This window comes from Lagopus muta, chromosome 1 (assembly GCF_023343835.1).
Source record: "Lagopus muta isolate bLagMut1 chromosome 1, bLagMut1 primary, whole genome shotgun sequence".
Taxonomy (NCBI): domain Eukaryota; kingdom Metazoa; phylum Chordata; class Aves; order Galliformes; family Phasianidae; genus Lagopus; species Lagopus muta.
In genome coordinates this window covers 52,428,841-52,454,963 of record NC_064433.1, presented here as the reverse complement: position 1 = coordinate 52,454,963, position 26,123 = coordinate 52,428,841, and the positions used below count along the sequence as shown (strand labels likewise).

The 26,123-nt window shown below is 39.5% G+C and overlaps 1 protein-coding gene across 1 annotated transcript; it reads right to left on the bottom strand.

Moving 5' to 3' along the window:
• Positions 1 to 111: 111 nt before the first annotated feature.
• On the bottom strand, positions 112 to 26,086 carry LOC125694570 (BPI fold-containing family C protein-like). The gene is made up of 16 exons (XM_048948067.1): positions 26,008 to 26,086; positions 18,901 to 19,026; positions 16,751 to 16,862; positions 14,333 to 14,461; positions 11,372 to 11,527; positions 10,617 to 10,680; positions 10,469 to 10,529; positions 8,610 to 8,701; positions 7,160 to 7,333; positions 6,017 to 6,070; positions 4,877 to 5,047; positions 4,205 to 4,272; positions 3,273 to 3,315; positions 2,178 to 2,241; positions 1,127 to 1,203; positions 112 to 572 (listed from the first exon to the last, which is right to left on the bottom strand). Exons 1-16 carry the CDS (start codon positions 26,084 to 26,086, stop codon positions 495 to 497), a joined length of 1,548 nt encoding a protein of 515 aa, XP_048804024.1. The 3' UTR covers positions 112 to 494.
• Positions 26,087 to 26,123: the final 37 nt, after the last annotated feature.

Here is a 26,123-nt window from a genome sequence, read left to right as displayed (position 1 = left end):
TGTTCTTAGGTGATCACTGGACTAGATGGCCCTTGGAGGTTACTTCAACATAAATTTTGATTCTATAATTCTGTGATAATTCACTAGATTTCATAAATCTGTTCCCAGTCATGGTATCCAGTTACAAAGGGACAAACTGTAAAAATATTACAAAAAATAAGATCTCACTCTACACATAAAACGTCGCTAACACTAATGGAGATAAGTTGAATAATGCAATAACTGGTTCCTGAAATTAATAAAACTTGGTGTTTATAACACAAGAAAACCCAGTCACTCCTTCCCATCAGACTGAAACAAGTTTTCTAAAGCATCAATAAAAGTCAGCTATACCCACTATATTAAAAAACCAACAGATTTGGTTTATGAAAAGTGAAGAAACATCAAAAATAGTGACCAAGATCCAAGATTCTAATGTTATAGCATCTATTCCATACAAGCCAAAAGAAGAAAGACCTCTTTTTTCTCTATTATTTTTTGAAAGAAAAGGGGCATTAGGGGTGTCTGCGAAGGTCCTCATCTTCCCCTTGTTCATGTTCATAGTGAACATCAGTGAAAATCACAAGATGACCCTGAGGAAACAAGAACACGTAAAATTACCTTAAATTTCAGACAGACATATTCAGTGTTAGTAGATTTGACAATTAGTCCCTCAGCAGTGCAGGAAACAATCATGGCTTTGTGCTTCCTGAAATTCAGTTGACTTCAGGGTACAGATAGGCTCTGATGTTAGCAGCCCTCCACAATGCTGGGTAATGCTAACCACAAGGACACTGAGGTTGCATCTTAGCTTTCCAGTACTATGGAAAGGTCACAGTAGTGAGAGCTCATTTAATGCTCCTAAGACCTGCTGGGGATAGCACAGCTGTTGCTGTGGTGTTTTCACTTTGCTGGGATTCCCCCAAAAGGGTAGAGGACCCTTTATAATCTACAAATGCTCAAAGCTCCCTGGTCTGGTGGGCTGCGTGTGTGTACATTTTTCATCCAGAGTGTGGATTTTCAATCTACTGTATAGTTAAAGCTTTACTATTAGCTATCTTTAGAACGACACAACACAGCAATATGCACAAATTTACAGAACTGAAAAAGAATCAATATTATTTAACTAAAAGTGAGACCTTCTCACCTGATTCATTTTTATTACAGGTCCAACCAGGCTGGTGTGGGCCAAGTTAGGAAGAGAAAATCCTTTTCCTAATTTATCTTAAAAAAGGACAAATATATCTATAAGTAATAATAAAATACTTCAGAAGCATTTTTCAGTAGGAACTCAGTTAGTTTTAAGATTTCTCTTTAATCAGTAACCACTGTATCTGTGATGCTTGTATTTGCTAAGAAGCAACAATTCCCATGAAAAAGTAGTGGACAGACCTCTCAAAATTTCTCAGCTGTTCGACACTGCAATCTGCCTTTGCTCCTTTTCAGACATCTACTCCATGGGATGTGGTTTCTAATGTTTCCCACTCTGACTTATTTGCCATCTTCCTTCCAATTTATTCTCTATATGGTCATCTAAGCCTGTGGGTCCCTCTTATTTTCATCCATTCCTACTTTCCTGGGTCAAGCCCCAGGTTTTGTCCTACTTGCTTTTTCAACCATTTGACTTTTGCATCCCTCATCAATATCTCACCTCCTTCCTCAGCAGTCTCCTTGCCCTTGTTTATCCCACAGGCACCTTCTATACTGTTCCATATGTTTCTTTTCACTTTCACCTCTTTCTTCATCATCCCTCACTCTCTACATCTCACTGAGCTGATTTTCTACTTTGTCCTGCCTGGGGTAGCAGGCAGAGCATAAATGCAGAGGGAAATGATAATGTTACACTGTCCCAAAGCCACAACATGCAGATGCACTTTTGAGCTTCCCAGATCTGTACCATTCTCTCGTTATGGCTTGACTCTGTTGAGATGAGACTCAAGCACGTCTGACCTCTGCGGCTGCACTTCTTTCAATGAGAAGGAAACTCATGCACACTGTTTAGAAAGGAGCTGAGACTCGCTCTGTCCCAGCCTTTGTCTGATTCAGGTGATTGAGGGATCAGCACAGACAGCTGTCCAGGTGTAGTCAAACTGACAGAGAACCTCTCACACTACAGCCCTTGAAGCTGTGCACTCTCTTTAATGGTTTCAGTCTTGCTTTCCCACCCACTGCTCTCAGGAACTGGCCACAGTCCTTACCACTGATTACTGGGATCAGCACCCTCCGTAAAGTGTAAGACAGCAAATTCTCCACCAGTGAGACCTGCAGTAAGGGGGAAAACACACTTGGTGATTGTTGCATGATGCCCAGGGGACTGCTTCTCGAGGTTGAAAAGCAAGGGTTAGAACTACAAAAGATCAGAAACAAGACCTTTCATTGCTAAGAAGGAAAACTGGCAAAGAAAATCTCAGGTTAAAAAAAAAAAAAAGATTCTTTTTTGTTTTAAATGGCACCTGGATGATGTGAATACACAAAGCAATGCAGTGTTCATTTTTCTTGCAATACGATTTTTTTTTCCTGTGTGTTTAGTACCTGAACTCAACCTTAACTGTAGGAATGCAATCTGTTTAACTCCTTTTCAGCTTTCAAGTCTGAGTTTTCAGAAATGAACTGTGTTCTGGGTGGCACTAACTGCTCCCTCTTCGGTGTTCCGTCTTATCCTGCTGTGCTTGGTGTTTTCCTTCCTTCTCTTAAAGGTGTAGGTTGTGTTGAGCTGTTGTAGTTGCCCTGATCAATTCTTGATGAATGACCAATCCAGTGGCATGCTGTTCCTTTTACTCCCTGTTTTTTACTCTCCTTTTATTTGCTTGGAGTGATTCAAGATAATTCCTGAAGCTGAGCTTAAGCTTGACTTTGTACTTATTCCTACTTTTATGTCTGCTTAATGCAGCTGTGAATTCAGGCTGGCTGTCAGAAACAGATAGAAGAAGTGCTAGCCCCATGCCTGCCTTTGTCCTGCTTGGATGCAGAAGCCAGTAAAATCAATTGTGATGGCAGACCAGGTCATGCAGTCTAGGCAGACACTTCTCCCTGTTTCAATTAATGTTGCATGATAATAATAATATTTGGTGTCTCTGTTGACAAAGGAAACAACACCCCCAGAGTTATTTCCTCGTACTAGAAAGAAAAACAAACAAACAAACAAAACAGGTAATGTATTTGAAAACAGAAGGAGCAGTGGCAGATGTATTTCAAATTCAGATGGAGAATTGTCCAGAAACAACTTTGGCTAAACTGCTTTTAACTCTGAAGGGCTCGGCTACCTGTCCTAGGCACTGAAACCATTAACTTACCTGAGAGAATCTAACAGCAGAGTGCACCAGGGAGAACTGGAGCCTAAAGCGAAGAAGTAAAAAGGATTCACTAAAAATGGTTTTGCATAGTCACTGCTTGAAGTGAACAGTCTTCAAGAAACACACATTTGCTCTCCAGAAAACAGAATATACGTGGTTTTGTTTTGTTTTGCTTTTTTTTCTTAAAGTGCTGCAAAATGTGTCTACAAAAATTGAATCCAGAAGTATAGTAGGTAGTCAGAATTTGCATTTCCTTTACATTTCATTTGTGCAACTTCTTACTGATTTTGTGCTGATTAACATATTTAATTTTGCCAGAGACTTTGATTCTTAACAGTGTTTTTATCAAAACAGACGACTATCCACTTGTTATGGAATCAGGGGGATCTTTCTGAAATCAACCTACTTCTACAGTTTTGTAGATTCTGTGTTTTGATGGCATGTAGTAGTATCAGCTATTTAGTGTCACTTTTCCCTTTCCTGCATGTAAAGGTGTACAAAGAGCTTGTTGTACTGCTCCTCTAAAGCATTTTCATGGTGGCATCTGTTTATGATGTTCAGACATGGCAAGGCAGCAACATGGAAAGGGTGTAGAATAAACAACTGAACTTCATTCTCTAGCATCAGCACAGACTTAAACAAATGACTTTAAGATATTGAATATGTTGAACACTGTCATTTGGAGGGTATTTTACCTTAAGAAAGGGGTAATATCACATTGTACAGGAGACGTGGTTATTCCACAGTATTATTGTATTTTCTCTGCACAGTATAGATTAAATAGTCAAAAGTATTTTAGAGCCCCTGTGAGAAAGAAGGTAACCATTACTCTTCTCTTGGTGAAACAAGTGCTGTTAGATAGACAGAATGATGTTCTGGTGGGTCCTAGCTTTTGAAACATTAATTCTGCTTTCTGAATTTTCCTTAATTACCTCTTCAGAAGTAATGAGATGATCAGCTTCTGTTTGATTACTGTCAAATTGCCTCTGGTACTTGTTGTCTGCGGGGAAAAAACAGAACAGTCTTCTGTGACTGTATACATTTGTGCCTGTACACAGCAACTGCTTTTTGTCATTGGAAACACAACACCTAAACATTATATTTAGTCAGTATGTATAAACAATGAAATCATTTGTGAATTTGCTGCTTTCTGAGTGCAGCAGGGATTACCTGAGTGAAGTGATAATACTGCCCTGATTCCTTCCTTATCATTAGTGTCATTTAAATCTCTGCATGGCTGACTTAATTGGATCACTTTCAACCTAATGAAAAGATGTCTGGGAACACACTGAACAAGAAGGAACAAGTTAGGAACATCAGATAATCCCATTTATATATATTATAATTTATTCTCAAAGAACCACTCAACTTCCCACATGGGAAGAATAAGTTTCATAAATTGCTTGCTGCACATGTGTATTAAATTCTACAGTATGTAGTGCAAGTTTTCTCCCTGTGAAATGCAACAGAACAGTATGTACACTTGTGACAGACTTGTATATGGTATATTATGCTGATGTCTGATTTTAGAAGGACTTGAAAGATTACTGTATAATTTGTTCAGTCTCGGCACTGAATGTTATCTTCTAGTTCATGCTACTTACTAGATTCCCTGTAAAGATGTACTGGATGGTTGAATTTGGCAGAACAGCAAACACCTCTACAGACCCAGTGATCCATAGTCTGCACGTGTCTGACTGCAAACTGACAACAGGTGGTGATGTAGCCATCAGTTTCAGAAGCACTGGGCATGCTGTTGGGCAATGCAGAGCAAGCTGTGGGATTTCAGAGAGAAAAGGTTAAATGTGCAGTTCCTGCAGCTTCAGTTTTTTTTAAACTACAGTTTCTGTGGCTATCTCACAACAAGGTGCTATATAACAATACTCTTGTTAAACTCAAGAGTAACTTCGAAATAGTCAATTTTTATTGCACCTGTTTAAATGTTGAAGCTAGCATGGCATACATGCTGAGTTGCAGAGACCACAAAGCAAATGAAGAAGCTTTAGATCCACCAACATATATTTAGATATATCTGGAGAAATAATTTAAGGGACTTCAAAAGGAGGGGACTGGTAACACATGATAAAGAACTGAGGGAATGAGGGAAATGAACAATTCCCCCCCAACATGCACAAAAAAACTGATGACCCTGACAATATGACAATACAGAAAATTGGAAGAGCAGCCTTCCAGAGAGTCATTAAAAAAAAAAAAAAAAAGATAAACTCTTAGAGGACAAAAAATGTCCCAACTTCATAGCAAACGTTGCCATATTAGGTATTTTTAAAGCATCTTGTAAGTATCTTGATGTCTTGTGTTGCATTTATAAACTGTGCTCCTCATGACTATTACTTCCCATTGTATATAATTTCCTGCAGCTAGAAGGTATCTTGAAATAGTGAAGTCAGGCTAGCCCAATAGAGATGAATTTACTTCAACAGGAATAAAAGGAGACAGACCTTGCAGAAGATGTCCAGGACATAGTCTTTATAACTTTTTCAGAGACTGAGAGTGAATTTGGCACTCATGGGGACAGAGAATGACTTCAGATTAGTGTGATATAGTTAGGAAGAACATGGAGTTATCAGGAGAGGACATGTATGTTTGAATCTTCCACTACTTGTCAACGGACTCAGCTTCCTTGTCTTCTCCAAACTTTTGCAAATATGTTACACAAATAATATCCACAGCAGACATCAGCTACTGCTCTTTTTTAAAAGATCTGTACAGGCAGAAGTACCCACCTCAGGAACAAAATCTTTCAGCATGGCTGTAGTTAGGTTAAAAGTAGTAGCTAGCTGTAAACAAATGAAATAAGTCAGGTCATTATATGAGCTTAAAAAGGAGGGCTTCCTTGAAAAAAGCATACTCTATTTACTTTGACTCTAAATAATCCGTGTTTAATTTAGTATTTCCTTGACCCAGTATGATTCCTAGGGGAGCCACAGTAATCTGTGGAAGAGAGGAGAGAAAGATTTCTTTCCCATGGATCTATCTCAGAGGCACCTACCAGACAGTGAGTACCTGTTAAGCTTTGAAAGAACAGACCTGGCATCCTGCTTTCTTCCTGCCTTTGGGACTCTCTCAGATGAAATACACTGAATATGTCAGATAGGACTCAAAAATCTTATTTACCCTTTTTCTGCTGATCACTGTGATGATGTTTTCCAGTGCCATACCCTCTTAGCAATGTTTCATCAAGCAAAACTTCTTGCAATCCCTGTCTACTAGTGCTGTTGTGGAAACAGCATTTCTGAGACAAGTCTTACATGTTCTTCACAACTGAAAATTCACTTTCCCTGTACCTGCTTCTTGCCTCATTTTGCTACTTTCAGCACAGCCAGTACATGTGTTGTGGGCCTCTATGCAGCAGATGGTGAACTAAGTATTCTTTGTCCTATCTTGCCCTTTCCATTGTTGTTTGGAACTCATGCAGAGGAAAGCTTTCCTTGGTTATTTCATGCATGCTTTGCACACCAGCTCTGTGACATTCATCTCTGCCATTTACTGCCTAGAACTGCCAGTAAGTTCAGGCCTGAGGGAGACTTTGACTATCTAAAATGATGAAATGAAAAAAAAAAATGTCCTGGTTCAGTCATGTAAGCAGCAGAATTCTGATCCAGACCTGTGTGACATGGCAAACATAATCACAGCATCATAGAATCATTAAGGTGGAAAAGAACACTAAGATCACCTAGTCCAACTGCCTACCCACCCCACCATGCCCACTCACCATGTCCCTCAGTGCCACATTCATACATTCCTTGAGCACCTCCAGGCATGGTGACTCCATTACTTCCCTGGGCAGCCTGTGAAGTATTAGCCTCCTCTGCTGACCATTCATGCTACTGGTATTTGTAATTCCATTACATACAAATCATACTCACGTCTTTGGAGATGGTGATATTAAAGACCCCTGCTCTGTAGTAAGCCAATGTAGCAGACTCAAGAAAATAACTGGAGACTCCTAAGTAGAGCATGGAATCACCTTTGTTTGGGAGACCAAACGGAGCAGGCACAAAGGGGGGGTCTGTGTGATTTCCTACTGGATAGACTGTGCCCTGCAAAGAGTCATTAACAAGTATTTCTACTTGTAAGCATCTGTATTTGTCAGAATGCATTAGTAGTGGTTGAATAGAGCAAATTCTTATCCTATCTTCTTAACCTGAAGATAAAATTGACAATAAGTAAAACCTAAAGCAAACAAGAGTTTCTTATATGCCTTGAAAATCAGCAAATTGAAGTTCTTTTGGAAAAAAACAAAACAAAACAAAACAGGAATCACAGAGAACCTGGCCTCCACCCTTTCAAAATTTGAATTTGAGCACTCAAGTGAAAGTTCTGAACTGCCACCATGAGTCAGAATAAAAATGCTATAGAGCACAGTTTTCTTCTGTTGCAAAGATACAGTTGTTGACTTAATCTAAGAGTGACACTGAAGGAAATTCTTCAGGAACTCTTCTTCGCCTCCTGATAAGCACTAAAAGTAGTGTAAAAGAGAGACACAAAGGAAACACCTAACCCTGATAAAAAAAGATTGAGAGCTGGAAAACGGCAACTCAAAACCACCAAAAATCAGCTTGTTCCAAGGAACACTGAAGATCAATCACTTCTTTACCTGACTCGTCTGTCATCTCATGATGGGTGTCAGCATGTTGAAGTTTAACTTGCAAATTCTAACTAGCTATAGTTCCAGAATTAACGATATTGCTAAATACTCTTAAACTGCTTATATCTTCCTTGCAAAAGGTGTCCAAAGAACCTTGATGTGTTTCTTTTTCTTTTTTCTTATGGATGGTGCTTCTTGAATAAAATAAGCAGAGAGAGAGTTTCAAATGTTACTCTAGCATGTCTTTCTAAACTGAAGCCAACTGAGAGCAATAGTGATGCTCTACCTTACAAAGATGGTTGAAGTTGCTGGATCAGCTGAGTGTTGCTGGGATATCTCTTGCCAGAAAAGGTGAAAAACTAGTGAGAATGGAACTGCTGTGTGTTGCTTCTCTGTGAGAAGTCTTTTTTGGGTGTGACCTCTCCATATACAAGACATGGACTCATCCCAGTCACAGTGGTAGGCATCATAGATTATGTATCACTCATTATAAAGCACATCTGAAGGGATTGAACTTTTTTGGTGAATTAACCAATGCAGTTACTATATTAAATAAACATTTGTGTCTGGTTTCTAAAACAGCTGTTACTCGAAACATCACAAATCCTTATTGCTTTTCTAACTGAATAGTGGAGAAGCTGACTAAGACTGTAGTGAAAGAAAATGAAAAAAGGCAGAAGAGTATCAGAACAGACTTTGAGAGCACAGAGATATTAATGTCAAATTACCTTCAAATCCAAGTTAATGTGTGATTTGAAGACTGCTGGAGAACTAACTAGGGAATAGTCTATTTGTGCAAAGGCATCTATTTGGCTTAAGACTAGAAAAAATAATAGATAAAAACAAAATAGGCATTATTACAAAAGCATCATAGCAACTTTTTTTTAGTTAAAGGCAAAGATGTTCTAGAAATTATGAATCTGATGAGGGGGAATAGTGGGAGAAGGAAGAAGAAAACAAAAAACTTGCAGTAAGGGAAAGGTTCCTCCAGTTACAGGCCTACTTCTCTTGTTTCACAACTGAATGGACCCCTCAGAAATCTGCTCTCATGCAGTACAATACCAAGGGCGGGATCCCCTTAATTGTTTTGTGTTTGCACAAGAGAACTGAACTTCTATATGATTAGCACAGTAAAGGAAAACAGTACTAAATACTTTGGAAGATGACATTAGCATTTTACCCGTATCAGTGTTGAAGATGATTTGTTTGTTATCAGACAATGTGACCAAAGACTTATTTTTCTGAAAAGTACACATATACAACATCTGTCTTCTGACTTTTTTTTTGATTGGATTGTAAGTTCTGTTCACATTGCATAAATAATTAGATGGTTTTAAAGAGAAATGGTGAATTCACACAGAGATTATGAACTCCTCAGTGTGATGGCACAGCCTTCAGCAATCTTGAGCCTGAACTGTTTGGGTACCTGATATCCAAACAATGTTCTTGATAACCATGATTTTCAGTAATATTTCCCAGTGTTTGGCACGTAGCCATTTTGGGGAAAGAAAACAAACACAAGTCTGCTTCTGAACATGTGGCTATATCTGCAATGCAAACTGAAGAGTTGGAAAGAAATCTCTGACATTAATACATAATAATATATATTATGTATTATGTGTATTACTATGAGAGTGGTGAGGTGCTGGCACAGGCTGCCCAGGGAGGTTGTGGCTGCCCTGTCCCTGGAGGTGTTCAAGGCCAGGTTGGATGGGGCCCTGGGCAGCCTGGTCTAGTATTAAATGGGGAGCTTGGTGGCCCTGCCTCTGGCAGGGGGGTTGGAGATTCATGATCCTTGAGATCCCTTCCAACCTGGGCCATTCTATGATTCTGTGATTCTGTGTGTACATAATATAAAATATACATAATATATGTAATAACGTAGGAGAATTATGTGAATTCAAATCAGTGAGAACTACAGACAAGTATTCTTAGTCTTGCAGAAAAAAATAGAAAGAAAGAAAAAATGAAGAAAGGAAGAAAAAGAAAAGGTGTAGGATACTTATTAATTATAGTTGTAAAAATCTTAAACACTTTTTGAGCATTTATATAAACTGTCTTCATGCCTCTGTGACACGAGTGACACAGGAACTGCTACTGCTGTGAAGAGAAATACGCATAGGGTGACTCTGTCTTCCTGCGTCATCTCGTTATCTCACTGACCTCAAGTTTAAAACATGATGTGCTAAGCTTGTGAGATCTTGCAGAACTACAGTGCAAGACTGGATATTTGTTAGCTTTTTAGTGGATTACTGCTAGATTTTCTTATGTCCACTGTAGCAAGAGCATAAAGGATCACTGGGAAAATTCCTTGAGAATCTAAGGAAATAACATTTGTTAGCTATAACAAACTGAAAGATTACAGGTGACCTGCTGTGGGGACAGAAGAAATCTGAATATTGCCTATAAGGTTCTTGCAAGAGATTTCTAAGAATATGAAATGGACTAATGCAGAGAACAATGGTTCAGTCTTTACCTCTTTGCTTTTTTCTTTTTTTGTGAACACAGAAATGGATTGGCAAGTCATAAAAACACTACAATCAGCGCAGTGTGAAAACTACTCAAAAAGCTCAAATCAGCAGCTCACCCTTCTGCTTTCTAAGCTGTGCATCCATCAACTGTATTTTGTATTTGATATTTAGGCATATCTATAGGAAAAGAGAGAAAAGTCAGCAATGAAAGGGCTGTATTTCAACTCCTCTCTTCACTATTTGAAATCATCTTTTCAAACTTACATTTTCCTCCAGTTTAGAATGAATGGCCTTCTCAAGGTAACCAGATAGGAAACTATAGATCCAGCTGAAGAAAAGAAAATGAACACGAACACTTTTTATCATGGATTGAAGTCTTTGAAATATAAAATCGTAGAATATTCCAAGCTAGGGCATCAATGTCATTTAGATTAATGAAAAGCAATTACTGATTTTGGTAGACTGTACCAATGCTGTATGTTCTGGGTCTCTTTGGAGCTATTTAGAAGGCAGTCTGCAAAGTTGTGAATATTAATGTCAACATGCTGATAACAGCCACATTTTCTCTTTAATATAACAAAAAGCTCTCTAGAAAATCAGAAGGAGAACTACAAAAATTATGTCATATTTTCTTTTGAAATATTAAGTTTTTTACTTAAATTGTAGGTCAGCTTGTCAAAATGCATAATGAGTCTAGATTCCTTCCTGCAAATTTCCATTTGCCATCTTGTACTCTTTAATATACGCAAGTGTCAAGTTTTTCAAATGCAGTCTATATAGTCATATCTTGTCAGTTCACTTTCTGGCACGTGCACAAAGAAATGTAGATTAACCACCCTTCATACACTCAGCAAAGGAGACTGTTCACAAAAAACAGGCCTTTAAAAATCTAATTTGATCTTTCAGTAGTTAGTTGGATCTCTGAAAGGCAAAATTTGAAAAGTGGCCCATATGTGACAAACTCCACTATTTCCCTCAGAGTAATTAGAAAATCTTCTATACATACCTAGCATACATACCTAGATCCTTCATTTAATTTGACTTTTACACTACCGATGCTCAGCTGGCAACTGTGCAGCAACACAGACAAGTGGCCTGTGCTGTCCCGTGATACTTTGAAGACAATTGCAATGAATAGTTCTGAGATGGACAGGGTAAATCCTCCTTGGTCTTTGCTACTTAGACAAACAAAGTAAAATAAAATAAAAACAAACCTCAGTCAGGGAAACATGTCCTCCAAGGGAGTAATTTAAGATACTACCTGTAAATCAGTTTTGAAAGGACTTCTGGCTTCTGTCATCTAGAGTGAATGATGTTTTTCTTTAGTGATTAAAGTCAATCAGGCACATGCATTGCATTCAAAACAGGTTAGATGTGTGAGTTTCCAGGACATGAATTTTCCAGTGTTGTGCAGAATTTGAAGAGTTTGCAAAACTGTCAGAATTTCACAGTGACAAAAGACGTTTCAGAACCTCATGATAGGTCATCCTGATGGCCTTCGGGACTGCAGCACTAGAAATCTGTTAGCTAACAAATATATAACCTAGTGGTTCTCAACTTTGTAATTGTTCTGATTCTTGTTCTCCTGTCAAAAATTTCAATAACCCTTTCTAATGTATATGTTCATCCCTTTTATTCTTTCTCCAAACACATTCGTTCTTTCTCCTTTCTGTAAAAATCCCTACTAAGACACCCCTCTCCAATTTCCTTATTCACAATTTCTAGCAAATTTAGGTACTATTACTACTATGGAGAAAGAGCCCAGCCCAATAGCAAGCACTAACCATGTACCTTTCAGGTTTCTTCTCTGTTGTTCAGGCTAAGAACAATTGTGGGAAAACACAGTCATGCTGAGAGAAAGACATAGAAGACATAGAGATTTTGGAAAGGGTCCAGAGGAGGGCGACTAAGATGATCAGGGGGCTGGAGCACCTCCCCTATGAGGACAGGCTGAGGGAGTTGGGCTTGTTCAGCCTGGAGAAGAGAAGGCTGCGGGGTGACCTCATTGCAGCCTATCAATACCTGAAGGGAACCTACACCCAGGAGGGGAGTAAACTCTTCAAAAGGGCTGACAACAGCAGGACTAGGGGAAATGGTTTTAAGTTGAAGGAGGGAAGATTTAGGTTAGATGTTAGGGGGAAGTTCTTTACTAGGAGAGTGGTTAGGCCCTGGAACGGGCTGCCCAGGGAGGTTGTGGATGCCCCGTCCTTGGACGTGTTTAAGGCCAGGTTGGACGGGGTCCTGGGCAACCTGATCTAAATGTGTATGTTTGGTGGCCCTGCTAGGCAGGGGGGTTGGAACTACATGATCCTTGGGGTCCCTTCCAACCCGGGTGATTCTGTGATTCTGTGAGAGAATAATCTCAATCCAGCTCCAAAGCACAGGCTACATGTGACCAGACCAGTAAATACCATTCCTTGTCATAAAATCCCTCCTACCACAACCAATTTCAAATACATTTCTCAATCAATATAGTGCATTAAGTGACTGTCTGGAGGAAACACCATTCTTCATACCCTCATTTTTCCTACAAGCCACTAGGAAAAACATTTTCACAAGGAGAGTAATTCAGCACTGGCAGAAATGATGTGGAGAGGTAACGGTATCATCATCCTTGCCTGAACATCACCAGTGCATAGTTCACCCAATGTGCTGACCAATCTGCTTTGAGCAGAGTAAAATGACCTCTGGAGCTTCCAAACTAGCTTTACCCATACTTCAGTGATAGATCACTGTGAAAGGATCTCAGACTTTCTGCCTTTTTGGGCTGCATGGGAGATGGGGAAAATTTTAGCTACTTAGGTCTCTGTTGCTGCATCCTTAACTGCTCTTTAGGAGGAATCCGGATTCTCTGATTCTAGCCTTTTAGGAGCAAACTGCCTGCCATGAGATTCTGGGACTGGCAGAGTGCACTGGGACACAGTGGAAACAGAGGAGGGATACAGTGAGATTTGGAAACTCAGGAATAATTTTGGAAAAGCTGGGATAAAACCCATCTTACTGACCCTAGATACAGCCCAGTAGGCCTGGGTTGTCAAGGGTCTCCCTTGAAAAGCTGACTTTCAGTTGGGATCTCTTATTTTAAGCTGAAAGCAATGTATTAGGATGAAGGAGTGGAGGGGTTGAAAAGTAAGGCATATTCAGGATTGTTTAAACTTACAGCTATGTACAAAACATAATATGGAACAGAACATAATAGATTGTTCCCTATGTCCCTCAAAAAGGAAAGAAAATTCCTTCATAAGCTTGCACTTCACCAAAGCTGGCTTTGACTCACTCCCCCCATATCCTGCATATCAGTTCCTCATCTCCTTTGCAGTTGGTGAAGTCCTCAGAGTTTTACATTTCAGCTGTTTTCTTTAGATCATCCCCCAGTCCTTATCCTTAGCAAGAAGGAGAGGTGAATTAGTGTTTGGGAACAGCTGATGTGCTCTGCTGAACACAGTATCCTTTTCCTCACAATGCCAGTATGAAAACTACACACAGATTAGGACCACAGTGACAGTGCTTTCCAGGCACCAGTACTAAAACTGAATGCAAAACTGCATGTACGTGCTCCTTTGAAATCAGGACATACTGTGAAATGTGCAGCCTGGTGATCCATCTTGCTGTACTATCTGGCTTGCAAACAGAGCAACACCTACTGCTGTTAGCAGGTATTCTATTAACCCCAGTTGTAGAGATTAGCACCTTGAAACCTTTTCTGATATCCCAGATGTTTTAGCCCTCCCTTTTAGGAAAAAAAGAATAATGTTGTGATAAAGATAGGTAAGAAAAATGCTGGGATAGAGAAGTGGAAAAATCTGAATGTGATGATGTCATTGAAGAAAATCTCATACTGCACAGGCTCAGGAAGCCAAGTCATTTATCCACAGTGACTTGAATTGTAGAATCATAACTAGCAACTAAATTTCTGAATTACAATTCTAATTCCACTCCAGAACTGTCTCCCAACTCCAATTGCACTGTACAGTACTTACAGTAGCCATGTTTTCACTCTCCAGTCTGCACTGATTATAGCAGAAGCATGTGCCACTGACAGACTAACACCAGTGCCAGGAATAAAGGAAGCAGAAGTTTCTGGTATATCTACAGCATCAACTCTGAACCTACAGAGAAAAGGAAGCAGGATGTTGGACTGCATGGTAAAAGGTTAAGAAGGAATACTGACCTATTGAATTCTTCTGCTATTAAAGGCAAAGTCTATGATTTGTTAAAAGAATTTCCCAGGAAGTTTGGAAAAGTATCTGTACCATTACACTGAGTAGCATCCTTGCAAAAAACATCCTCAATACAATGCTAGGGAAAAAGGATGCCCAGTCAAAACAAAAACCTCCCACTGGGAGAAAAACAAAGTCCTTGAAGTGAAATTTGCTTACTGAGGGAAAATAAGTCTGTCTGTTATACCCAGATGCTGCATCTATTTAAAAAACTTAGGTTGTGTGAATGCTAGCATTTGCTGACGAAGACCAAAGTTTCTCCTTCCCCTTCTGTATCCCCTTCCTCATCTCCCCTTCATCCTCATTCTGAAAATAAAGTCTTAAAGACTTCCCCATGAAAACAATTTTTCCTGATATACACAGACATTGTGTTGCAAATGGGTGTGTTGAACTGAGCTGCACATTGTAAAGGTATCAGCTGCAATCTTATCATGAACTGGACATTCCTCATTGTTTCCTGCTATCTGGCAGAGATCTCTGAAATAACTGACTTTCATCTGCTTACCTGGGACTGGAGGTACTAGCTAGGTTTAGTGACAATGAACATACTTTTTCAAAAACATCTTGGGCAACATTAAGGTTGGCCTAATTAATCCCGTTTTCAGTGAGGTGAGATCAGATTGTGTACTGGGAGGGGAATAACTGGTTGGGAGAATCCACTGTGATTTTGAGGATCACTTCAACTTAGGTTGGAAGGAACCTTAAGATCTTCTGGATCATGCCCTAATCCAAGCCAGGCCAAGTAAGGGCCCTGTTCATTTGAGCGTGAACGTCTCCAAGGATGGAGATTCTCCAACCTCTCTGTTCTTGCTCTGCTTCTCCTTAGCAATTTTCTTCTAACTGAAGATTTTCTTGATGTAACTTGTGTCTGCTACCCACCTCCTCACTGGGTACCTCCAGGAAGAATCTGGCTCCACATTCTCCATAATCAACACCCAGCAGACAGTGAAAGATGTGCAGTAAGACATCCCACCACCCCCCATAGTTTTTTCTTATTCAGGCTGTCCAAGTGCAGTTTTCTCAGATGTGCAAAAATTAAGGTCCCAAGGATACTATAATACGATGAATATTAGTAATATATATATTAGAACATTACTGAAATATCAGATGTTAGTAGAGGATGCGGGTACTATCCAGCACAAAGTATGTGAAGTCTCCCAGATTGTTATTTTTTGCTCTGGGTAATTTATAAGTAAATGAAATTGATATGAAGAAAAAATGAAGTAAAATACTACTGGGCAGCAGAACTTTACTTGGAAGTAGTATTAAAAGGTCAGAAATTACTGGGCTTTTTTTTGTTACAGTATATTGAAAAAGCTTGAACAGAAAGATGGAAATGAAGGCTGTAAAACAATGTGTTTTTCTATTACTTTCCTTGTTTGGGAATATTGTAGAAAGTTCCATAGATCTTTTACTCCACAGGCTGTTCCCAGCACACAAGTTTCCTCAGCAGGAAATAAGAGCAGAGCCTTACCTAATGAAAATGCTATTTTAGCCATTGTAAATCTACACAAAAAGATTCTGCAAAAGTCATCTTCCTGCCCCACTAACTCAGATACATCATCCCCATACACACATTTTCATCTTATTGTTTCGTGATGGCTTTTCCCTCATGAAACTCAAACAAATCACCTTCTCTGCTACATCTCCTTCATAGTAGCAGATGGTTAAGAACACTAGTTTTTCCCTTTATCCCATACATTTTTCCCACTGTGTCATATCCACATGTACAACTGCCTTTGCCCCAAACTCTGAAACAAATCAACTAATAAAACAGACAAACTGCTCTTTCAAAGGCCCTCTAAAGCTCATCTCTGAGCATGGTAGAAGGAAAAAATATGAACATGAGAAAAAAATTCTTTCCTTTGAGGGTGGCCGAGCTCTGGAACAAGCTACCCAGAGAGGCTATGGAGTCTTGTTCTCTGGAAATATTCAAAACCCACCCAGACACTTTCCTGTGGAACCTACTGTGGGCAACCTGCTTTAGCAGGGGATTGGACTAGATGTCTCCAGGGGTCTCTTCCAACTCCTATGATTCTGTGATTCTGTGAAATACTTTTAAAACTTTCAGCAGTTAGATGAACCATTAAAGTTTTGTACTGAACAATAATAAAAAAAGGCTGTGTAATTATTACTGTGTTGCATCCTAAAACTTTGAAATGCATTTTCTTCACTTACCTTGAGATTGTATAATTCACCTTCACAATGGAGAAACTCTCCTGCCCACTCCAGCTTGGGAAGGTCTCTTTCAGTACTCTTTGCTTCAGTAGCTCTATCCCAATCTTCCTGCCTACAATGGGACAGAGGAAATCAGATACCTTGTAGGCCAGATTATGGCATGCAAAGGTCCAGATATACTGACAAATAATTCAATCACTTTTAACATAGTTCTGAAAACTCTCCCATTCTTAAACCCTTACCTAGACCTCTTTCCAACTACTTACATGTCTGCATCTATTGTCACCATATGAATCATTCAATTCAAGATCACAGTGATCTTGACTTGTATTTTACATTCTAGAACTCTTACCAATTATTTGAAACTGTTATACTTCCTTCACTTCACACACAGTGTGGATAACCTTGGAAATACTTGGTCATCACATTTCTCTCAGATTGTCTTACACCTGTTGATTGAAGAGGCCTGTTAAGTGACAAGATGACCAACATGCATAGTCCTTACTTATGTAAGAAGTGTGAACATATGCATATGAAGTGTTGGTATGTCAAATACATTTTTACAGGAGTTTATCTTTAGAGCCTCACAGCTGCTGAATAAAGAAAAAAACTTCCCCCTTCCCCCCCCCCCCCGAATTCAGTAATTAAAAAAGCAAACAATGACAATAAATGATAACTCATGATGATTCCCTGGAAATTCCTTCTTCAAAAGCAAAAACGTAGACTCTGTTTCACATAAATACCCTAAAGCTCACTTATGGTTCTAAATGAGAGCAGCCAGTGACCTCAAATGGAGTCTCTCTCAAAGTTCTGGCAGAACGGGTGAGGAGGGAGGATCTATTGATTCAGCCTTCAAATCTCATGTTAAAGGAAAATACATGATTCAGCAGAGGTTTGTTAGAGTTAGGGTAGTATGGTTATGTTGCAGTTGGACTTGATGATCTTTAAAGTCTTTTCCAACTTGAGCAATTCTATGGTTCTATGACAGGCACCACACTTTTCAAATACAAGAAATACCATTGGCAGAGTCACTGTCAATGTCTGTTCTTACCCCCAACGGCTAACCCAGGGTTAGTCTATAACTTTGGCACTTGAAAGCCATGCTTACTGCTGGGCTCATATTAAGAAATAGCAGACTGAATTTTCATTTCTAAAGGCAACAGAGATTCCTAGGGAGTGCTTTTCCTGGCATTTCATAAAGAGATACAAAGAACAGTTCTGTTTTGGATGACTGATGTTTGCCCTGCACTTCTTAACTCCCCAAAAGCCTTAAAAACAATGTTCATACAGAGAAATAAGTAGACCTGATCCTCACTTTCATCTTGAACTCATAAGCCTCAAGCTTCTACTTTTCATCTCACAAGTCCATTGTCTAGCTGTCAGTGTGTTCAGTACATAAGTAATGATTAATCCTTAGCATGACCCAGCCTTTGCTGAATCAGTACCTTGTTAACCTTTATGATTAATATTAATTCTGTAAACAATTGAAATTGTACTGAGTGCCCTCCACACCCACAGACTACACCTTCAGCAGGAGGCAATGAGAGCTAGCCTGAATATAAAGAGCAAGGCAAATACACTCTAGAGGTTAGGAGTGCCATGTACAAGATCGCTGATGTTCTGTTAGGGGTCAAAATTACAGCAGATGGCTGCTAGATTTTTTTATTTTTTTTTTTAAGAACAGCACATGCAGATTCTATCTCACCTCAAATAGAAGAATGACAGTAAACGTGTGCAGTTACATGCCCATTCCAAGATCATAAGCTTTCTTTTTTCTCAATTATATGTTGATTATCTTCAATTCAGTATCACACTTTCAATCAAGATTTTAGCACTTTTTAAAAAGAAACAATTATATGACCATCTCATTGTAGTTCTAAGACAGTAGATAAATAAGAGAAGTGTAATAGAAACACTGTTGGACTGCAGGAGCATGTGGTCCCAAATTCGAGGATAAATTTGTACCTTGAGTCCAAAAAAGAGACTACGAGAAAGAAGGGACAAAGGGTGTTCTGCTGCAAGGTGACAAAAGGAATATATTCTGTTTCGGTATTTAAGGACCAGACTTCTACACTGCACCCTTTTGAAAGAACTATATTCTGTACATAGAATATTTATGGTAAATTAACTTGTGGTAATGACAGACATACCATAATCCAGCCCTTTCTGAGTAATTCTCACTTTAAGACCAGGATTAGCTTCAAGTTGTAAAAAGAGCAAACAGGGCAGGAAAGAATACCACATCTTTTGCATCTTCTCACCTTGGTTACTGGGACCTGTTAAGAACATTTATGATGCAAACGTGATTGTAAATGATGCATACCATGAGTCACAAAAAATCTTTATCTGTCATTGCTCCCTCCAAGAAACGAGGACAAGGGTGGATACCCATGAGAGGTTTAGCTGGTGATTTTACTGCACAGAGTGGTCATTGTGGGAGCAGTGATTAACTGGACAGCACTCCAGTAGGCATCACCTATTGGTGAGACTGCATGGTTCTGCTCCACTGTGCTTTCCTCTCACCCATGTTTTAGCTGGTTTATTTTACCATATCCTAGCTCCTGCAGAGTGAGCACGACAGAACAATACCAGCTGAGAAATATCCGCCCTCCTAAAAGCCAACACCCTTTTCATATAGATAGACTTCTGACTTAATCCAAACACTGATCAAATCAGCTCCTAAGAGGGCAGTGCAATGGTTAATTCAAAACATGTACAAGAATTACACAGTGATCACATGGCATACTACAGTATAGCGAGCATGTCTGAAGGCAAAGCAAGTAAGACACTACATGGTGGGACACAAACACGAAACACAGCTTCACAAAAGCAGTGACAAATCAGTTTTTTTTCTTTTTTCTTTTACACTTACAGAAGTAAGGTTTCTTTGTTCAAAACTTGCATTCATCATGATTTTCACTACCAGTGACAGGCACTGTTTGATTCCCTAGAAATTGAATGTTGTTTCTTATGATAACTCAAGTATACCAAGTGCTGAGTGGAATTTTTTTAGGGGTCTATGGTGATTTTACACTGGCCTTAACATTGAGGAGACTGGATCACACTTTTCCAATGTGTAAGGCTGTGATCATATCTGCTTATGTACAAAACCAGAAAACATACAAATGTATAACAAAACAAACAAAGAAACACGTAACTCCCTCCTCCAAACCTTTGATAGTCTTACTTCTTTGCTGGAATTAATACTAATGAGACCAGACTTCGAACAGCTACAAATCCAGTATCAACCCAGTAGCTCATAAAATACTGCTCTTCATGGGACTTCTGAACTGTAAAATAGACAAAATTCTTTATCAGTGTAGTTCTGATAACAGTTATCTGGAGGAATCCTTAAAAATCATAGAAATCATAGATAAGAATAATAGAAAATCATATAAACCATGAAATACTTCATAATAATTTCATAAAATCATGAAATCGCCCCAGAAATTCTATGCAAGAAAAAGTGGCTTCGGGAAAAACAAACAAACAAACAAAAAAACAGATAAATCCGAAAATATGATCCAAATTGAGACAAATTTGGAAAATCCTTCTTTACGTGGTCTTTCCATCTCTAGTTTTTATGCTTCTTTTCTCTATTTTCATCAACACAACATGAAGAATTTAAGGTAGCAATGTTACGTAAAACAGCCAGCTGGAGTCACAAACTCTAGCATTTTTCCAAAAGTCTTAGCTTTTCTTGCAAATGTCACTTTTTCTAGCCTAATTCTATGGAGTCAATTAAAAATCAATATAAAAACAAAAAGACAGATTTTTCTATCATTAAATAAGGCAGATATATACTAGATATTTACCTAACTTATCTAAAAGGATTGCTAGCAGCACTAACATAGGTGAGGTACCTCATTGTCATTGAATTTCACTCCCACTGAGGAACAGAAAACAGCAACCTTAGTTACTTCTTCTCTTTGTAGTTACATGCTTTTGTTAATATCTTAAATGTATCCCAAGTGTGAAACTCAAAGAACAAACTGAACTTTCATGGTGCTAGAAGATGGCATCACTTCATATTGTTTTCTCAAATCAACAAGCTTTACATTCACACTCCAAGGCTGATATTCTCAATTTCATCAAAGACCAAAGCCTCTGTTATATGCCAGGGTTGATTGTACAAGCTTAGTCAGATGACCACAGCAGACAAAACTAAGGAGGTGGAAGATATCAGCTGCCTGATAATCTAAATCAGAGCTGCCAATTTCATTGCTGATGACAACAGATGATAGACAAATTGCTCTGATTTTTATCTTCAGTAACTGAGCACGTATCAAGCAACTCCTCTCTATAAATAATTCTCTTAATTCTTTTGTCTTTTCAGAGATAGAGTGTTCAAGTATCTTAAATAAAGAAAAAAGATGAAAAACTGTTTTGCTTCAGTCTGTGTACTTGTCTCACCCTGATGAAGTACTCTTCTCACTGGAATGCAGATATTAGAGTTCTGCCTTGTGAAGTCTGCAAAACAGCTTAAATGAAACTTGCAATAAAGATAACAGCTGAAATTTGACTGAGAATCAAAGCCTTTGATACAAAAAAAAAAAAAAAGTCACTATTATTGTCTTGTTTAACACATTTAACACAGCCATAAAACACACCATCTTAAATTGATCAACCTTTAGAATATCCCTGAGAAAGAATGCTGTCAATGTCTTGTGTTGGCCCTGAACAAACTTTTCAATCACTGCCCATGAAAGAATTTTTTTCACTTCCAAAAATTCAGCGAAGAATAGTTAAGAAACACAAAACAAACAGTTCTCAAACGCAACAGTAAAAAACAGCATAAACCCAACCTGCACTCCAGGAAGAGCATTTAGTTTCACAATCTCTCTGCTGTTAGCACAGAACTGGGATTAGACTTTTCAGTTTCCTCCTTGTTCCGTTTCTTCCAGTTCCTCAGCAGCACGCTCAGGAATAGGTATGCTTTCTGCAGCTCGCTCTGCAATATCAAATCAAAATGACTCAATAGCTTCATGTTTTTAACCCTTCCTATACAATGATATTCCATACAGAAAATCACTCAAGGGAAAAGGAGTACAACATTTATATGGTTACTGGGAAGGAGATATTGCCAGGAATGCTTAAAGTATCCAACAAATGACACAGAGAAGTTTGCTAAAGGACATAAAAGCAGGTGATCTTCTGCTCCCTACTGCCACTAGAAAGCCTTGGAGTGTAGCTGCCAGAGAGCTACTAATCTGTGCTGGGCCACAGAAAAAACAACCAAACCAAACCAACACCCATAGCTGCAGTGCCTACACAGAACTCATTGATGATGTATAATTATGTTGAAAGGCAGTTGTCTGATGAACTGATGGAAAACAGACACACACTTCCCACTGTTTTAATCCATTTAGTTTGCATTCCTGACTGCTGTAACTGTCCTGTCTTAGCACCTGAACCAGGACTACTTGATTCACTTTTAACAAAGTTTATTTAACAAAGTTGGTGTTCTCACACTGCACACTGGCCTCACAGCTAAGAATTGCAAGGGTGTTGCTAATGCAAAGATATCAAACTCTGTTTCTGAGGTGTAACTCCAAAGAATTTTGCTCTGCACATAGCTCTCAGTAGTTCAGTAGTGAAAAGAAATATATAAAGAACAAAAGCAGGTACTTGTGAAAGGTAGTCTGATCTTCAAGGACCGTAACATTTCCTTGATAAACTCATAAAATCTTACATAGGACATGATTGCCTAAGATATGTAAGATCATATATTCTGCAACTCAGGATCCTCTCCAATCTAAGGTTCTCACATCATAGCTGACAGCTCTGGAGGAAAGACGGTATAGCGACCAATTGGTCCTGAAGGATGTCCTGAAGGACATTCCTGATTCGAACACCTCTGTCAAATTTTTTACAGCTTCCAGTAGAGGAGTACTTTGATCTTTGGTCAAGAATGATGAAGGAAAGCAAAATAAATGATACAGTAGAGTGTTTTTTCTACCAGCATAGTAGACAGATTTCCCATGAGTAGATTCCTGGATGCCAATTCTGGCATGCAGTTACCTATTAACAGCAAAATGAAGACACTATCCCAATTCATGGCAATTGCAGATAATAATGGAAGAACTCTTTCCTGTGCTGCCTAGGACATGCACCTGCCCCCACTGGAAGCTGTGCTTTTTATGACACCTTTCCTAGGTTCTACCTGTACAAGGATCATACACACAATTAATACAAGTGGGTTTGCCTAAGGTAACATGTAATCATATATCAGATGTTACTCTGCAGTGTTTGATATAATCAATCACAGTAAGCAATCCCTTTTTTGGATTATCCTTTGCAGCAAAACTGCTTTTAGATTTGTGCAGACATGTTCACAATTACTCTGTTTGGGGGTATTTTTAGTGATAGGACCAGAGGGAATGTTTTCAAGCTACGGCAGGGGAGATTCAGGCTGGACATTAGGAAGTATTACTTTTTGGAAAGGGTGCTCAGGCACTGGAATGGACTGCCCAGGGAGGTGATGGAGTCACCGAGCCTGGGGGTGTTCAAGGAAAGGCTGGATGTTGTGTTGAGGGATGTGGTTTAGTGGGAGCTATTGGGAATAGGTGAACGGTTGGACTGGATGATCTTTTAGGTCTTTTCCAACCTTGGTGATTCTATGATTCTATGATTCTATGATTTTCTCACCTACTAGCCCACATGGCATTGCATCATACCTATAATCTTGCCTGTGTAGTTGTATACCATGCAGTGCTGCTGGGTCATCCTAAATAGAGACAGCTTCCCTACTTTGATGTTGACAGGCAGCACTGGGTGCTGCTTTTTCATGTCCAGTAACAGTTAGATGGCCACTTTGGAATGTGACATATTCAGTTCCTTCCGAGGAGGAGTCATTCACAGAAATGGTGACACTCACGAGACCTTATGCAAGAAGCACTATGAGTGAGCCTCCGTGCTAAGTGACAGCACAAAAAAGTGCTTTCTGTAGGCTTAGGAAACAGAATGGCTGTCAATGGCCCCACTGCCTCCTCTTACTATAAAAATCTACACTGCAATCTCTTAAGTCACAAACTGAGGAAAACATGGTGGTAGCGAAAAGGGCTTAAAGCAATGTAGCAAATCCTTGAAAGCCTACTGGAAGGTCCTGCACTCTGTATGGCTAAGATTTTCATCAGGAGTAGAGCAGTTAAGAACCACATGAAGGTTCTGTGTAAGGATGCTGAGTAAGGGCCAGCAGCCAACCTGAGATGTTGTAAAGCAGAGCTTCGCTAAAGGTGTTAGATATACAACACCAGTATAAAGAATTTCAAATACATTTTAGGAGTAAAGTTGACCACCATCAAGCTGCAAGAAGCCAGGAAGTTCTTTCCACTGGCTTAGATTTGAACATCCTGACAGTGTCATACTCAGAATGGTACCCTGGATTTTCAGATCTCCTGATGATACTGCTTTCTCCATGCCCATCTGCTCATCCTACCACTTCTTCCATTCAAAATATCAGAATCCTACAGCTTAATGTATATTTTTTATATTTTATAAAACACACTCTTTGCAGTAGTAAGTATAGAAAGAAAAACACTGGAAAAGGTCCACTGGTTCACTCTTTATTACTGCACTCAGCTTTCAGAAAAAAATACTCCATAAGGCATGCAAATGATCCAAAGAGACCTTTACTTTTTATAGTCTTCCCCTGCCATGGGAAGTTGACTGCAGGTCAACAGGTCCAGAGCTACATTAAGTTTCAAGTTTCTCAAGATAAATTTTACCATTAGGGCTCTCAATAGTTTGACTTCTTTGGTGAAATTCTTTCTATTATTTTTTACATTGACCACATGTGTGTGGGGTACTTGAATTGCAAAATTATGTTGATATCATGAAAACCATGAAAATCATATTTTCAGCTACTTAATACTGACAAAGAACTTTCTTTTGTCACTATATTGTATAGTCTTTTTTTAAAGGATTAGACTAATAAAAGTTACCAATTCCGATAAAGTGAACCATGCTGAAAGCCAAAACTCTTGTACACAACCATTTATTCAAACTTGTAAGCACAGAAGTACTGCATCCAGACCTGGGGCCCCCAGTACAAGAAGAATCTGGAGCTGCTGGAGTGGGTCCCAAGGAGAGCCACAAAGATTGGAGGGCTGGAGTACCTTTTCTGCATAAAAAGGCTGAGGGAGTTAGGTTGGTTCAGCCTGCAGAAAGCTCCAGGTTGAGCTCATTGCAGCCTTCCAGTATTTGAAGGGAGGTTATAAGCAGGAAGAGGAGCGACTTCGTACAGGACAAGGGGAAATGCCTTTAAAGTAAAAGAAGGAAGCTTTAGGTTAGATGTTAGGAAGAAGTTCTTTACTCAGAGGGCAGTGAGGCACTGGCACAGCTGCACAGAGAGCTGTGGGTGCCCCATCTCTGGAGGCACTCAAGGCCAGGTTGGATGGGGCTTTGGGCAACCTCAGCTCTGGAGGGTGGCAGCCCTGCCCATGACACAGGGTGGGAAATCAGTGATCTTCAAGGTCTCTTCTGACCTAAACCATTTTATGGTTCAGTGATTTCCATACTATTTTTGTAAAGTGCCTTGACCAGAGGAACTCTGGTCTGAGGTCAGTTTCATACTGGATTGATTTGATTACTGGAATTCCCTCCCCTACAGACAAAAGAAAATCAAAATAGCACAGAAATTCATTCATCAAATAATTTCCCTTTTATTACAAAAATAAGACAGTGGACTTGGGCCATCTGAAATGGGCACAGGCCAACATGGAAGCTCTGCATACCATTTCAGCCTTTTGTTTCTCAGTTTCTCCTGTTTAATATTGAGAGCTGTGGGCAGAGCATGTCTGAACCTGTGGCATGACTTACAAAATTCAAAGGAAAAATTGTCAGAACGGCAGCAGAAATGCTTATTAGCTGATTAACTAACAAGCATCAATTAGTGCAGCCAGGTTCTGAGGAACAGAAGCATCTCACTTCACGCTTCTTTAGCTTGTGCAAGTGGCTAACATGGTGCTTCTGCTGAAAATAAAGCAATGAACGTTTATGTCTCAGAAGAGCACAGTGGAAACACGGGAGGTGGCTGTGAGAGGATCAACACTAAAAAGCAAAAGAGGAGGGTATCCACAGCCATTGCAAAAACGGTCGCGATGCTGAAGGAGCACGACACATTGCAGAGCCAACCTCCTCCAAGACTCAGGCACAGTGCTCACGGTGCCCTTTCTGTGCGCTCTCATTTCCCTCCTTGCCGTTGATGGACGTAGTTTAGTTGGCACTGTGCTGACAACCGCCTTCCGATCTCATACCTCCCCGCCACAGCATACCACGCGTGCGCGCCCGCATGCGCAACAGCAACCCGCACACCGCGCCACCGGCGGCGGCCATCTTGACACACCGAGCAACAGCTCCTCAGGCAGCGGGG

Coding starts and splice junctions, on each gene's coding strand:
- LOC125694570 (XM_048948067.1), bottom strand. CDS start 26,086: ATGGCCGCCGCCGGTGGCGCGGTGTGCGGGTTGCTGTTGCGCATGCGG. Junction 19,027..26,007: donor TGGTATGCTGTGGCGGGGAG/GTATGAGATCGG, acceptor TGTTCTTAACAG/GTCCCAGTAACCAAGGTGAG. Junction 5,048..6,016: donor TGAAAGATTTTGTTCCTGAG/GTGGGTACTTCT, acceptor GAAATCCCACAG/CTTGCTCTGCATTGCCCAAC.